The sequence below is a fragment of the Vigna unguiculata genome, chromosome 7 (genome assembly GCF_004118075.2).
Source record: "Vigna unguiculata cultivar IT97K-499-35 chromosome 7, ASM411807v1, whole genome shotgun sequence".
NCBI classification, from domain to species: Eukaryota; Viridiplantae; Streptophyta; class Magnoliopsida; order Fabales; family Fabaceae; genus Vigna; species Vigna unguiculata.
Window position 1 is genome coordinate 35,595,102 of NC_040285.1, and position 16,698 is coordinate 35,611,799.

The following is a 16,698-nucleotide window of genomic DNA, read 5'->3' on the forward strand; positions in this document are numbered from 1 at the left end:
ATTTAGTGTATGTGTATGAGAAATAAGAGAGTACCATATTATCGTTTCAAGAAAACAATAGATGAAGCATTTAAAATGTTTGGAGGGGGAAAAAGTTAAGTTGACTGTGGTGTGATTTAAATAGTAGAAATAGGAATAGAAAATAATTAAATATTTAAAAAAAAGGGGGAATATAATGTTGGCATAGAGGAGAGCATATATTTAATTGTGCGAGTAAAGTGGTGGGTTACGAAAGTTAGATTTTTGTGCCAAAATTGTAATTGTTGCCTATAATGGAAAAATTACTATTAAGTCTCAACATCATGGTCCACAATGTATATATGGGAGAAGCTTGCAATAAAACAGGGTGGCTCGAAGACAGAGGAGGTGGTCCGCATTTGATTTGAAGAAAGCATGTTCCATTTGGTTATTTGGGGTCTCAATCTCTTCAGTTATGCCAATGTACCAAAAGTGGCAACCAAGTCAGCAGGTAGAAAAAATAGAGACAGAAAAAGAAAAGCAATAGGTACCATCACAACCCCATCTAAAGCAAGCTTAGCAGCATCTAAAGCCAAAAAGATATTTCCATTCTTCGCTTTCATTCAATTTTCTGTCACAAAAACACCGATGCCTAGATTTTTCAAAATGGGATTCTTGGTGAGTGTTGTTGTGTTGAGAGGGCCCTCGTATAAACGAGCTTTCGGTTGTGTTCTGTCCACAGTCCACTGGGAAAGATGGAGGAGTGTTTTGGGATTTCGTTCCCTAAGAACCCTACATAGATATAGGTGGATGATTTTTTAATGAGGAGTGATTCTGGTCTTTATTAAGGATATGGGAGATGTGGGAGAGATATATAACTATAAGTACAAGAATCTTGTTAGTAGGGTGGTCCAAAGTTGCTGCTACAGGTTACTGCATGCACTCTTTGTATAAGGATGCAAAGACCACTCAATTTTTCCGTCACAGAAAAGGGAACATAAAGAGCAGCTGAGAGATGAAGCATCTGCAACCCCCATTAAACAATTTTAACTAATTGGAGTACAAGCTGTTCAGAGGTGGGTGTCATTCTGCAATGCAATGCACCTCTTTCTCACTCTCCTTATCTCTAACTCATTCTTATTAGTGAGAGGAAAAGGACGCCGACTTTTGTTCTTTTTGTAAATAATTAATGGGTTATTATTATGACACCAAATGCTGCATGTGAAACCAGGTAAAAAAAATACAACATAGGTTCAAACATTAGTTTAGAGAGGTAATAATCATTCGTTGTCGTTATCTGGAAACAACCAGTTAGTCTGTCACGAGAGAATATAGCCCACGTCGTTGCTTATTTATCACATTCCTGCCTCCGGTCAAGTCTAAGGAACCAAGAAAACGGATTAGAACAAAACCCAATCAAATTCATTTCAAATACTCCAGCGTTTTGAAATCAACGAACTGAATTAGTATACAGTAACCTTTCTGTTAATTATAATATATTAGAACCTGTACAATTTTAAAAAAGAAGACCCATAAAATTTATATTTATTGTTAAATCTCAACTTAGCAAGCATTTTTTGTCATCAACTTGCCCGAGATAAAATGATTTGCCAACTCCATCTTCTTTGCATTTCCCCGCATTTTTACAGCATACGGATCTTGATTTAAGGAAAATAGGATTAACGGTTGTTCGAGACAGCCGATGAAGCAATAATGCAACCCTCCAAATGTCGTACCATCAAATTATTTAAAGGAAAAGAAACCCACGCATAGCTTGATAGTACCAAAATAGGGAAAAATAATAGGCTCCTATAAGACAGTATACAATTTCAAAGGAATCAATAAATTAATCCGACAATTCAATGGCATCAATAAAAATAAGATACAATTGAGGAATGGTTGGAACTCATGTTCGTCTCCACGTTCACTATCCGAAAGAGATCTAGCTACCATATAAAGATCTCAATCAGACTACATTAGAGCCGCATGGATCTCACCCCTTGAAAATGTACAAACGATACAACTCACCGAAGACTTAGACCTAAAACAACAAACTACATGAAACAAAATTATTCTTGGATAATCCCTAGTACACTTAATGAAGAAAAGTAATAATAATATATTTCGCTAGGACAGGGCCACCAGAGTAACCCATCTAAAACTTCCTATAAATTAAACTTGTAATCGATCTTTGTGTGTGTGTGCAAGCAGCATTTTATGGATTTCTTCAGCTGTGGGACGCTTGTTAGGATTTTCTTCTACGCACTTGTGAAACAAATCAACAAGGAATTTCAGCATGTCTTCCTCAACATCTGATTTTTCTATCTCTTCACCGGATGGAATCATTGAGGGTTCGTTCATTGAACTCAATGCCTCCAACTCATCAGTTAACTGTGGTCGTTTACCCATCTGCATAGACCATTGTAGTAAAATTTATTAAAAAAGGCAAGTTGAAGTTACTCATAAACCAGACAGTACAATAACAGCCATTGGAGTCCAAAAGGGAACAAATGATGACCACACCTGCAGACTATCAAGGAAGTGTGAATCAGAAAGCCCAGAATATGGAATTTGCAAAGTAAGCATCTCCAAAAGCAAACATCCAAACGACCAAATGTCAGCTTCCTGTCACAAGATAAAGAAAATATAAATTACAACCCAAGATACTATTTCTGGTTGCTGAGCAATTTTGTTCACTAAACATTTATTCTCAACTCATGAAGCAACATGTGCACTAGCACCTCTAACCACAACAAAAGGGGGAAATGGAACAGCAAATTTGTCCCTGCTAGGAAGGGGTATATCAGCACAATTTTCATAAACAAACAGAAAATTTCCAAGGCAACTGCCAACAATAGTTCTATAAAATAATTTATCATAATTTATGTTTTGTCCCAATGCGATTGTAATCTCTTCCACATAATGAATTGCACGAAGTGTGCATCCAAATTATTGACTTGCTGTCCTAAGGAACACATTCTAAATTCGAACTGAAAATCCAATAACACATTTTTCAGTAAAATTCGTATGATAAATATGTCTAGCCCCACGCAAGTTCCTAGGGAAAACACAAAAGATGGTATCATACAATGATAGTCGTCAGAACACAATACTCTTAATGTTCCCATCACAATACCGTAAAACACAACTTAAAACATTATGTAAAACTAAATAGTTTTTTTCTCCATGAATAAATTTTTGTTCAATAATAGAATCCCTAAATACTAATTGTTCATTTTAAGAATATGATTTAGTTTTGTTAAATAGTTGTTTATCATTTTGTTGTTAAGCTGTCATAAAGTTAATTTTTAGGTGTACCTTTATATACTTGTTGTACTCACTCTTTTTTCATAAAAACATAATACATAAATTTAGTCAACTCTAACTGAGTTTTGATCATTCTCCGAAATTCAGTGGCCAAGACTATTGTCCATCTTTTCCTGCCATGGCCACAATTCTTCATTGGCCTTTTCATCAGTTTGAGATATAAAAAATGTTTTTCTTCATGACAATCTAGAAAAAGAAATCTACATTGGACAACCTCTTTGGTTTGTTGCTCAAAGAGAGTCTGGTCTAGTTTGTATATTGTCACTCTTAATATGGTCTCAAGCAATTTTTACGTGCTTGCTTCGTAAGGTTCAACCACATTGTTCAAACTTTTGGTTTGAAACACAATGAAGCAAATCATTCAATATTCTATAGTCATACATCCCTTGGAAAATGAAAATACTTAATAGGGGATATGTTGATGATTTGGTCATTATAGGAACTGATGCTGCTTTAATTTCTTAGCTACAGGAACGCTTATGCAATCATTTTTAGACAAAGGATCTTGGAAGTCCCACAATTTTTGGGCATTGAAGTACTCCAATAAAACGAAGGTGTCGTAATTTCTCAAAGAAAGTATGAAAGAAAGTACGTTCTAGAGATCCTAAAAGATACAAATATGATTGATAGTAAACCAGTGGATAGTCCTTTTGATCCAATTCAAATATTAATGTCAGAATAGGGTGAAGCTTTCTTTAATCCTAGCAGATATACAAGACCAGCTGGAAAACTCATTCATCTATTACAAGACCAAATTTGCCTTTTGTAGTTGGTGTTGTAAGTCAGTCCATGTAGACTCCTACAGTATTGATCATTGAAACGCTTGTATGTATCATAAGATACCTCAAAAAGGCTATAGAACAAGGCATACTTTATGAAGATAAAGGAAATAACCAAATCTCTAGGTACTGTGATGTTGATTAAGCATGTTTTCCTATGCACATACGCTTTACTACAAGATATTGTGTTTTCACCTGAAAAGATGTTATTTCTTGAAAAAACAAGAAACAAAATGTAGTTGCCTAATCAACTATGGAAGCTCAGTATAGGGTAATAGCAACTCTCTCTTGTGAGCTTGTGTGAGTAAAACAGTTCCTCCAAGAATTAGATTTTTGTGAGATTCAACAATGAAGATGAATTGTGATAATTAAGCAACTCCTCACAATGCTTGTAATCATGCATTCTATGAGAGGACCAAACACAAAGATCAACTATCAATTCATTCTAGAAAAGTTATTATCCAAGAAACTCAATACTGAGTTTGTCATATTCAATAATCAACATGCAGACGTGTTGACAAAATCGCTAAGTAGGTATTGGTTTAGAGCACGCTAAGCAAGCTTTATTAAAAATCTAATCTTTGTAAGGTTGAGTTACACTTAGAGACCATTTCTAAGACTTACATTTCTAAGGCCTCTATTATACTCTTTTCTTGTTTTCTCTGTCCACCACTATTGTTCCTAAAACAATCCATGAATTCATAATTTTAACTCATCCTACTCCGCCTCCATTACCTTTTTTTTTTTTGCTCAACTACTATTGTTCCTAAGACTATCCATAAATTTATAATTTTGAGTTATCATCATCTATCCTCATTATACTCTTATTATATTTTCTCTTTGCCCATTGCTATTGTTCCTAAAACTATCTATAAGGCACTTGATCATCCAGGATGACAATGAAATGCAAGATCTTGCATAGATAGCACCTAGGAGCTTGTCACTCTAATTTAGGAAACTAATAAAACAGAAGACAGCTTTTCTTATTATGTAATATCAACATCAGTTTGTTTAAGTGGTTATCTATGCCAAGAATATTGTTAGACATTCATGATTTTCTTTGAGGTATCTTTCAATAATGCAGTCAATAATATAATACTTGTACATGAAGACGAAATCCTTGTTGAACAACTAATCTAGTCTCTGATCTGATAGTCTCTTTTAACATCATATAGTAAGAGAGCAACTAAAATAACCCAACTTCTGCAATGTACTTTAATATGAATACTAGTTTACCTAAATTACAGTAAACAACTAGTCAAATTTAAAATCAAGGGAGTGTTTGTTAGGTGGGACTCTTTGAAGTTTCCTACTAAAACTTTAAGAAGAGAGGGGATGGGAATTTGGCATCATAGAGAACTACCTCCTATTATTTTATTGATAGCACATTGACATAAACAGAATATCCTTTTCCAAAATCAGAGAGGTTCAAAATCAAAGGAGCTGGACCTATAGTTAAACTTCTGAAAATGGCCAGTTATAAAAAAATTTATACTGTTCATATACTTCAAAAACTCAATAAATGGCTGACCAGTAGGAGGATCTCACCAATCCATAAGATTTTTTTTTGTACATAGTCCGCATAACCTCTGGAGCCATCCACCTAGGTGTTCCAACACATACACAGGGAGGAGGTGTTCCAACATGAGCAATACAACATGCGTGTAAAGTTGATCTTAGTGGCACTGCACTATCAAAATCACAGAGCTTTACAGTTGGCGCTCCATTGTCTCTCTTCCTATCCAAATCAAGCAGAATATTTTCACTTTTAATGTCACGATGAATTATGTGCCTTGAGTGCAGCTCTGACAAAGCACATGAGACATCTTTGGCAACATGCAAAGCCAACTCCACAGGAACATACGTTTTTCCAGTTTCTGACAGCCTCTCCAGATAGTTCTGCATAAAAATAAGTGTGAATTTAATTTAATAAAGAAAACAAATAAGTGTCAATGATAACAAAGAAATGATAGAAAATCTTACTTTTAAAGAGCCCCCTTTCACATACTCCATAAAAATGGCAGATCTGAACACACGGTGTTCAGGATTACCCTCAGCTGAGACAGACCATTGACATGACATTTGGTGTCCATACATTTCCACTATGCAAGGGTGTTTTAAAGCACCAAGAATTCTTATTTCTCCCAGACAATTATACTCAAAGTTTTTAATTTTGTCAGCCGAACTCCCTTGATCTGCCAAAGTACGCACCTACAATGCCACACAAGATGTGTATGAAGCAACCATATTATATTTATATTATATCCAAATAACTGCAACAAGAATATAAACTAACAAGTAGAACAAGTCATGGCCATTATGTTCAACTACAAACCTTTGCTGCAGCCTCAACTGATCCAATTTTGCATTTGATTAAAGTAGTTGAAGCTTTTGTCTCAAGCTCATCACATGCAGTAAGTGATGGAAAAGAATAATCAGAACCTGGAATTCCTCTAGAAGAAAGAGGGATCGTGGTTCGATTAAGAGGTATATACCTGGAATTCAAATCATCAGACTCCCCATAATCCCTTATAATTCACAGAAGTCAAATTTAAATAAAGTTCTCAGATGATGAACAAATTCTAAAGAAATTTTAATTAACCAGAAGAATGCACACTTGGGTCTAAATTGTATTCATCATCGCAAATGTAATGCTGATCACCTATGATATTCAAACAAAGTCACCAATATTCATTTAGTTTCATACAGGATAGAGTTCCATAAAGATTATCTTAAAACTTCCGTGATGCTGACTTACAAAAGTATGTTTGGACACATTACCTATTCCCTAAGGCTTAGTTTGGAGAAAACTATGATATTCATTCATATTCTTTAATTTGCACAAGGTTAGTTGCCATAAAGATATTACATAAATATTTGGACTAAAATTGGAGCCAGCTTACTGGTTGTTTTAGTTTACTAATTTCAAACCATAAGCAAAATTCTTTACACGGTACAATATGATACAAGATCTAATTTAAAAAATGTCAAATGATTGGTGATTATTTAACATGACAAAACTTATAACAGAAATAAAACTGATATCAAAAGCTATATTTCAACATGAAATCAATAATAAAATTAACTAGCACACAAAATTAATCTTAAAGTAGCCTAGCCAACGCAAGTGAGAGAAGAATGTTCCACATCCACTTTTGACTCAGAGGAGGTACATACCTGCAAAAGTATTCGGTATTTTCCTCTTCTCTTATATCAAGAGGTCGACAAGCATCAATCAGCATCCGAACCCACTTGGCACCCCTCTTAATCAGAACAATATTCCAGGCATGTGGTGAAAAATCTAGGTAACCCCTGACAAGCTCACAAGGAATTGGTGGCTCCATGTGATCACATAAATACTGTAAAACAAATCATCAAGCACTAGAACATCAAAAATAAGGCACAAACTGAAAAAACTACAATACAAAATGAGTGCACAATTCTATAATACAGTTATAGTATCAACAATCACCTTGAAAAGCAGAGCTCTGTGTCTGCATACACCATACTGCAAAGAGCCAATTGGAACTATAATTGAATTTCGCCTTTTTTTAATAGAGTCCAGAGATTTCTCTGATATCTTAGAAAGAGTAAAATCTTCTATGGTGTTTACAACTGGTTCGGTGGAAGCCCTTATATTGGTGTTGCTTCCAACCGAGCATGTACAAAAAAAAGGTTTATTATAGTTTGAACCGGACACAGATTTCCGTGTCCGTTCTATGATAGCACCTCTATCACTGCCACCAAAATGATCTGATACAAAGAGTGCAAGCAGTGACGCTGTCTGCAAGTTATCAACTACATCCTGGTTCCCATGTCTGTTAAAACCATTTAACTGCTTCAAATTCTGGACCAATGCCTGTGCAGCTAGCAAAACAGCATCCAACTCTTCATCTCTTTTTCTGAAAGATAACAAACAATCCAATCACATTAGGAATAAAACTAGTGTATAATATACAACCATTACTATTACTCTGCTACTACTACTAATAACAATAATAGTAGTAAAAACACCTGTCTAAAAGGATGACTTCACGAGAAGCAAGACACTGATTTTGCTCATATCTCTCTAGAGGCAAAAATGGCCGATCTCGTCCTGCATCATAAAATCCATCTGATAGATGATCTTCAATGCCACAAAATGAGATCTTGCTGTACTTGCAAGACAATGATGAACAAGAACTAATAGATTTTCTAGACTTGCACGGTTTAGGATTATCAAGATCTCGGTCTAAATGTCTCTTTGATTTAGAAACACATTCTAAAAGTTCTAAACAAGATGCTTCATCCTGTTCACTTTGCTTGTTCTCTACGGAGCACAAGCATGCATCCTTTTCATCTTCGCTTTCGGCAGTGCAGCAATCTTCCTCAGAAAAGCGCTTCTCAATAATTACTTCATCATTGTTAACATTACCAACTTCATTGTCATTTATTGCTTGTTCAGAAAATATTCTTTTATCATCATTCAGGTTCCCATTCTCTGATACAATTTCTGCACGAGTTTCAGAATCAAGACTATCATGATTTACTAGTTCAGAAATTCTGTGAATCTTCTTGCTCAATAACTGGTCATGATCAACAGCTTTCCACTTCCTACTATTGTTCAATCGCTCTTGACGAGCCTTCTGCTGTAAATAATACCGTCTTTTCCACCGCTTACCTGACTTCCGGGATACAAAACATCTACTACTAGATGAGGAGCTTGTTAGCATGCTTGATGAGATATGCTGAGGACCTGCAAAAGAAATCATAGAAGAGTACTTGGCTCTTAATACATAAACACAATCATTCACACCGCAAACACTGATGCTAGGTTTGGAAGGGAGAAAATGGAGGGGAAGTACATGAGTGAGAAAAAAAAGTAAGAGAAATGGAATGAAAATAAATGTAATTGGTAGAAGAGAAATAGAGTAGAGATAAAAAAGAAATAAAAATTAATAATAACTTATTGTATAAATATAAAGATTTATATATTCAATGTTTGATTATATATAAAATTGATTATGTTATTACATGACCGATTATATAAGATTGTGGATGATCAGTTACATATGTATGTGCATATATTATCGATCATGGGTTAAAATGATTGATTATGCATATAAGTATATACTAATTTTATTTAGACATTTATACAGTAAATTTTGTCATAATAAAAATATAGTTGATTACATTGTTTTATATACTTGATTAAAAAATAACCCATCTAGAGCTCTTGGGCATGGAAATGTTTTTTGCATGGGCCCCACATGTTTTTTACAGATTTCTCCAACATTCTTCTCTTCAAAACTAAGGAATTTTTTTGGAAACTGTAACCTCTCTTCCGTGCTCTTCCCTTCTTTAATGTTTAGTTCCAACCAAATATACAGTAAATGTGACCAAGAAAACCAAAGATGGGTATTCATTATAGGTCTCACCGTCAGAAAGGGTTTCGTCGTTTTCCTGAAAGTTGCTTTCATTGAGATCCATTTCAACAGAAGAGCTGCCACAATCATCTTTGCTTCTAGCTTCATCATTTCCCTCCATATTACAACATATCCATGAAGGAATTTGAAAAGTCCCGAGCAGCTTGTTGTACTTGAACAATAAATACACATAAAAACAGGTTAAGCATGTGAATTGTTTTTTTTAAAATCCAATACTAAATTATACAGTTAGAACTTAATGACACACAGAAGTATTAAAGAACCTAGATAAAAAATCTGAACTCCCATTAACACCCAGATTCATTGTCGTTTGTTTCATATGCAAGCTACAGCTACAAAATTAATACCTTGGATGCACAAAGGCACCTTCAATGCGGTCCCTCCATGTAAAACACTGTCAGATGCCACCAAATTAAATGCATATTAAACACTTTCAAGCAAAGGAAACAGGAAAAAATTGTATATCAGACACTGGGACACACAATCAGCCATAAAGGGGACGCACTGATGGTAATATTTTTCAGATAGACAAATATTTTAGACCACAAAGCTGATCTAACAAACCAAAAGTCCAAAATAAAAGTGTAGACTTGTGGACTACCAGCAACTTAAAACAACTATCATAAACAGCCAAAAAATCCAAGCAACGCATCAACATAGTAGAATATACTTTTATAGTGTGAGTGTTTAGGGGGTAAACAAATTTAACTTCAGCAAGTTAAAAGAACCAGCGAAATTCACATCCAAGAATAACACAGGCTGGAAAGAAAAATGGCAACAAATCATAACTAGGTACCTGAAGATTTAACTTCTTAAGACTATGCATGGAGGCAAGTTCAAGGGACCCTAACGAAGTCAACTTATTATTTGACAGGTCCAAACTCTCCAGTCTTGACAGAGAAGAAATAGCTGACGGCAGTTCCATCAACTTATTATTCGCAACTTTCATGGATATCAAGCCACTCAAGTAACTAATCTCCACTGGCAACGTCTTCATTTTATTAAAAGAAAGATCAAGATACTCCAGTTTTTTCAGGCATCCAATTTCCGCAGGAAGGTATCTATAGTAGTTTCAAAACACACACATACTCATAATCTTAATGACCCACAAGCCACATTATTTGTAATCTTAAACAACAATTGTGTTAAAAAATATAATTCAGACAAATTAAATGACAGAGGAAAGAACGCTAACCTTATGGAGAAATGACAAATGGAAAGCTTGGTCAAACACTGGAGACCAGAAATCTCTGTCAAAATCGGAAAAGCAGACGTTCTGGGAGGTCCTTTGGAGAGTTCGAGTTCCTTCAAACCATGGAGCGAGTGCAACGGCAAGCCTCCGATCCCCGGGGAGGAAATCTTCATCTGCAGGCACTCCAACGCCGTCAAGTTCCCAACCTCGGGCGCGAACAGGTTAATCTCATTTCCGAAGAACTTAAGCGTTCGCAATCGCGCTAGGCGCGAAACCGACTTCGGAATAAGACTGTAGATGTTCTTGTACACGTAAAGGCTCTCCGCGGAGTCCTCGGCGTTCTCCGCCTCCGGAAACTCCACGCTCTTCCCGGTGACGTCGACAGCCGCGCTGTCGTCGGTTTCGGAGTCCAGAGAATCGGAGAAAGTGCAAGAACACTCGGGCTTCTCCGGCGACTCGCGCCGCTCAGACGCGGGTTCGTCGGAGTGAAGAAGCTGCATTGGCTGAATCCGTCGAGGTTCGCAAATTAGGAGTGGAGAATGAAAGAGGGAAAGAAAACCCTAGATTCTAGAGGCAGTGTTTGCGATGTATTTGAATATTTGGGGCTAGTCGCCGTTCGATATGCTGATTGCCAAACGCGGCGTTAAGGAGGGTTTACGATAATAGCCCCGTTTTCGGCACTAATTACTAGGTTGTGGGGGTCACAGTCAAAAGAGGCTGCGGGGTGAATTCCAAGAACAAAAAAAAAAGAGACAGGAAAAACATCATCTCAATTATCTCTCAGAACACTTTCTAAAACACCAAATTTGTTCTAGATTGGATTGATGATACTAAACTTCGTCTCTTCAAACCAAATTTGTTAGTATTTAAGAGTCTTTTGGTTACTGCTCGTGATAAGTACGCTAGTATGCGTTCACCTTTTGTGATGAAAACAAAAAGTAGATTGTTAAAATAAGATATTATTAAATTTATAAAGATTAGTGAAAATGTGTATTTCTTCTATGATAATGCAAATAATTATATTATTATTATTATTATAAAAGTAAATTTAAATAAATTTTGCAAATTTATTGTAGATGATTTTTAATTTTATTGTAAATAACGTTTTTTATTATAGATAAATATTTTTGTTTGAAATAATAGTTAATTTAAAAAAAAATAGTCAAACGAAAAATATAAAATTTACAAAAAAAATATAAGAAAAATTGATAAGTTAAAAATATATACTATTACGTGATATGGTAAATTAATAAATTTTAAAAATCATGGAATTTGTAACATCTCAATATTTTAGCAAATTTATTGTAGATGATTTTTAATTTTATTGTAAATAACGTTTTTTATTATAGATAAATATTTTAGTTTGAAAGAATAGTTAATTTTAAAAAAAAAATAGTCAAACGAAAAATATAAAATTTACAAAAGAATATACGTAAAATTGATAAGCTAAAAATATATACTATTACGTGATATGGTAAATTAATAATTTTTAAAAATTATGGAATTTGTAAACCCTAATTCTTTAGTAATTTAAATAAATTTTGCAAATTTATTATAGATGATATTTAATTTGATTGTAAATAAAGTTTTTATTATAGATAAATATTTTAGTTTGAAAGAATAGTTAATTTAAAAAAAAAATAGTCAAACGAAAAATATAAAATTTACAAAAAAATATACGTAAAATTGATAAGTTAAAAATATATACTATTACGTGATATGGTAAATTAGTAATTTTTAAAAATCATGGAATTTGTAACACTCCAATTTTTTAGTAATTTAAATAACTGTTGCAAAGTTATTGTAGATGATTTTTAATTTTATTGTAAATAACGTTTTTTATTATAATAAATATTTTAGTTTGAAAGAATAGTTAAATTTAAAAACAAAATAGTCAAACGAAAAAATATAAAATTTACCAAAAATATACCTAAAATTGATAAGTTAAAAATATATACTATTACGTGATATGGTAAATTAATAAATTTTAAAAATCATGGAATTTGTAACATCTCAATTTTTTAGCAAAATTAAATAAATTTTGCAAATTTATTGTAGATGATTTTTAATTTGATTGTAAATAACGTTTTTTATTATAGATAAATATTTTAGTTTGAAAGAATAGTTAATTTTAAAAAAATAGTCAAACGAAAAATATAAAATTTACAAAAAAATATACGTAAAATTGATAAGTTAAAAATATATACTATTACGTGATATGGTAAATTAATAATTTTTAAAAATCATAGAATTTGTAACACCCCAATTTTTTAGTAATTTAAATAAATTTTGCAAATTTATTGTAGATGATTTTTAATTTGATTGTAAATAACGTTTTTTATTATAGATAAATATTTTAGTTTGAAAGAATAGTTCATTTATAAAAAAAAAATAGTCAAACGAAAAATATAAAATTTACAAAAAAATATACGTAAAATTGATAAGTTAAAAATATATACTATTACGTGATATGGTAAATTAATAATTTTTAAAAATGATGGAATTTGTAACATCCAATTTTTTACCCGCTTCAAAAAAAACTAATAAAAAAAATATTATTTCACTATAGTAGTCAAAACATAAGATCCAATGTATAAAGTATATTAATATAGTTCTAAAATAGATATGACTATAAAAATATAAATTTTATACAAATCAACTAAAAATCAATTATAGTTTTAAGTATGAATCATTCACTTACAACAACTCCCACATAAACCTTCACCACCCTAAAAGATGGTTTATCATCCTCCAAAGGTGTCTCTGACACTGCAACTACGTTTACTCCCACCGAATAGGTGATCATCGCATAAAAAGGACAAACAACACAGAAACACATAAGAAGGGTAAATTAATATGCAAAAGAGATAATCATACGTATTTATATTTAAATCATGCAAAATACTTACAAATATGTTATAAAACATAACTCTTATATATAATCACACAAACTATTGGCACTAAACTAAATTATTTGGATACATGCATCTCGCATTAGATCCCCTTGCGGTCTACACCTGCTGATGGTTCCCAAACTTTTTAGAGTTTGGCCTCAAGGGGTTATCACCCAACCATGAACAAGGTAAATCCCTTTCATGCCTAGGACTTGATATAGCCTAGTGGCTAGGATCTCCTTCATCTTTTCACCATATAATATACTATACTCAACTATACTTGAGCTTGAGTAGTTATTAGAGAAAGGATATCAATCCAATAACGAATCCTTATGCCGATGCATACACTAAAACCTTCACACAAATTTTTTCCATGAAATTTTTTAAACATCATAAATTGACATGCTCACACAACATTTCATACCATTTATCATCTTATATACCCATAATAACATTTTTATTTCAATTCATAGCAATAAGGACTATAGGATTCAATTCAAGTATATACAGAACATCAAAAGTAACCAAAACAACAAAAACATGAAAACAAAGAAATTAGCGTTATACATGAAATACATTTAAACGGTGAAAAACATTTATCTAACCACAAACTTCAAAATAAAAATCCCATCGACCAAAATGAAGATTTACATGTTTATGATTAACTATCAAAATTTTAGCTTAATTCGACGGTTAACGAAGTGAGAATCTTCATTTTACCAATAAGACACAATGCTGAAAACTAGGTAACACCCAACGCTAGAAAGTGCCGTTTAGCTTTAATCAATTTGCAAAACCAATGCTCAGTGCCAATCGATTCGCAAAAACGAGCACTCAGCGCTGCCACGTGAGGCTTAGCGTTGCATCAGATATCAACAACATCAAATTAAGGTTTTTGAACAATCTGGACCTGTTTATTTTTAATTGGTACTTCTACTATAAACAGTGATAAAAAAGAGTTTTTAATTACATTAGGTCGCACCAATTAGATTCATGATCCAACAATTCCATCTTTCTCAAATACCCCTAATTCAAACAATACAATCAATTTCAATTTGATCATTTAAAAGATCAACACATCATAATCACAAGCATCAATAATTCATCATAGCATATAAGATACTTCACAATCATACAAGATATGACTCACTAACTCTAACAATTATTAGCTTTCCTTACCTGTTATCATGCTTAGGTCACTATATAAACGTCAAACGCCTATAACTCCACGTGAGCTTCTATTTACACATAGAAACATCACAAAAAAGATTAGGACATACCATTATAAGATGCATGCAAGCGGAAAAGGATCACATGCGACAAAAAACATAAATATACCAAAAATATGACAAAAACTCAACTTACGGGAATGAAAAAAACTGATCGATCCAACTTGAAGAGCTCACCAAAAGGATTAATCCTACGGTCTCGGTTCCTTTAAAGAGTCTGACGACAAACAAAACTCTTAGAGATAAGTCAGATAACTCTAGAAGAGCGGTTTATAAAGAGAAAGTGTTTTAAAATAATGAAACTCTTTTTATAACAATTTTATTTATATTAAAACTTTTTAATATTAAAATAATCGAGTCTCACTATTTTTAAACCTCTATCAATTATAAAATGTCATTTTATAGGGTTTGAAAGAATTTATTGAAATCTCCATCTTTCAAATTTTGTTCACATCTTAAATACAAATTATTTTCATTGATAAAAAATGTGTGGAAGTTATTTAGGCTGTGTCGTTTAATATGATAAATTTGAAGAAGAATGTGAAGATGAATTTGTGTGAATTTGAAGAAAAGAATATATGTGTTTTTTTGAGTTGAGTTAGAGAGTAAATTGAATTAATTTAGAAATAAATTTTGCAAAAATTAGTAAATGAATTGATTGATGTAATAGATTAAAAAAATCAATAGATAAATTTTAAAAATTACCTAATTACACTTATAATAAAAATAAAAATAAAAATAAATAATTTTTTAAAAAATAAATTTTTTATTTAATATAATATTATTAATTATTACCTATATATTATTAATTATTATATATTATTATTAATTATTATATTATATATATATATATATTTATTATTAATTATTATGTAGATATATTATTAATAACAATTTGTTATTATTAATATTTGTTATTATTATTTTATTATATACACCTATATAATCGCTTACATAACATCTATTAAATATGTCATATAATCGGTTACTGGTATACGTGTATATAATAAAATAATAATAATTGTAATAATGTATACATATAAAATCTATATACTTTATAAAAGTTATAAAAGTAAAATTATCATTTGTCTCTTCACATTTTTGCATCGATGGTGGATGAAATTTAAGGTTCGTATTTTAAGTTCGTTTGCGCTTTTTCAATTTAATCGCTTTTAAGGAATATGAAAAAAAATTTCTATTCATTTTCGCAAATCTGTTGATTTTAATTATCTGTTCAAGCAAACAGGTCGTTAAGAACATCTTTATTCTTTAACAATTTTTCTTTGAATTTTAAATATGAGAAAGTGGGTTGGTATCTTAAGCCTTAAAGTTTTAAAACACACACAATTAAGATTTTTAACAAATTTAAATGGAATGTCTTAAGCCTTAAAGTTTTAAAACACACACAATTAAGATTTTTAACAAATTTAAATGGAATGGATTAATTACAACATTTTGCGTTTAGCTTTATATTTATATACTTTTTTTAATCTTAAAAAATGGATATATTATAAATAAAATAACACTTGTTTTATTTGTGTTTGTATTTACACCTATATTATGTTTATATAAAATAAAAATAATAAATGATATAAAAATATGAATAATAAATCATACAAAAAATATAAAAAATACAAATATCAGATGATATAAACAAATAAAAGAAAAAAAGAATCGATATGATTAATCGATAAATAATTTGAACTTATATAATTTTATTGGTATATAAGTAGGCTCATCATAATTTCTACTTGTATATCTAATAAATAAACATTGAAAAGTTTTATTTCTTATTTATATTATTTACTATTTAATTATTTTTATTTATAAATTTAATATTATTTCCTTATTATTTGTATGGAGAGATATATATGAATATATAAGTAATGGTGG

At 31.7% G+C, this 16,698-nt stretch overlaps 1 protein-coding gene across 1 annotated transcript; it reads right to left on the minus strand.

The window, feature by feature from the left end:
• Positions 1-1,782: 1,782 nt before the first annotated feature.
• LOC114192638 lies at positions 1,783-11,360 on the minus strand. The gene is made up of 11 exons (XM_028082415.1): positions 10,686-11,360; positions 10,287-10,551; positions 9,482-9,641; positions 8,079-8,799; positions 7,537-7,966; positions 7,242-7,423; positions 6,400-6,559; positions 6,048-6,275; positions 5,613-5,963; positions 2,482-2,583; positions 1,783-2,367 (listed from the first exon to the last, which is right to left on the minus strand). The coding sequence occupies exons 1-11, from the start codon at positions 11,180-11,182 to the stop codon at positions 2,131-2,133; spliced, it is 3,333 nt and encodes a 1,110-aa protein (XP_027938216.1). The 5' UTR covers positions 11,183-11,360; the 3' UTR covers positions 1,783-2,130.
• Between the last annotated feature and the right edge of the window lie 5,338 nt (positions 11,361-16,698).

Excerpts from the sequence above, each read along its gene's own strand:
- LOC114192638 (XM_028082415.1), bottom strand. The coding sequence starts at position 11,182 with ATGCAGCTTCTTCACTCCGACGAACCCGCGTCTGAGCGGCGCGAGTCG. Across the intron at positions 6,276-6,399 it reads CAGTTGAGGCTGCAGCAAAG|GTGCGTACTTTGGCAGATCA; the intron begins GTTTGTAGTTGA and ends GTGGCATTGTAG. Across the intron at positions 2,584-5,612 it reads AAAAAAAATCTTATGGATTG|GAAGCTGACATTTGGTCGTT; the intron begins GTGAGATCCTCC and ends ATCTTGTGACAG.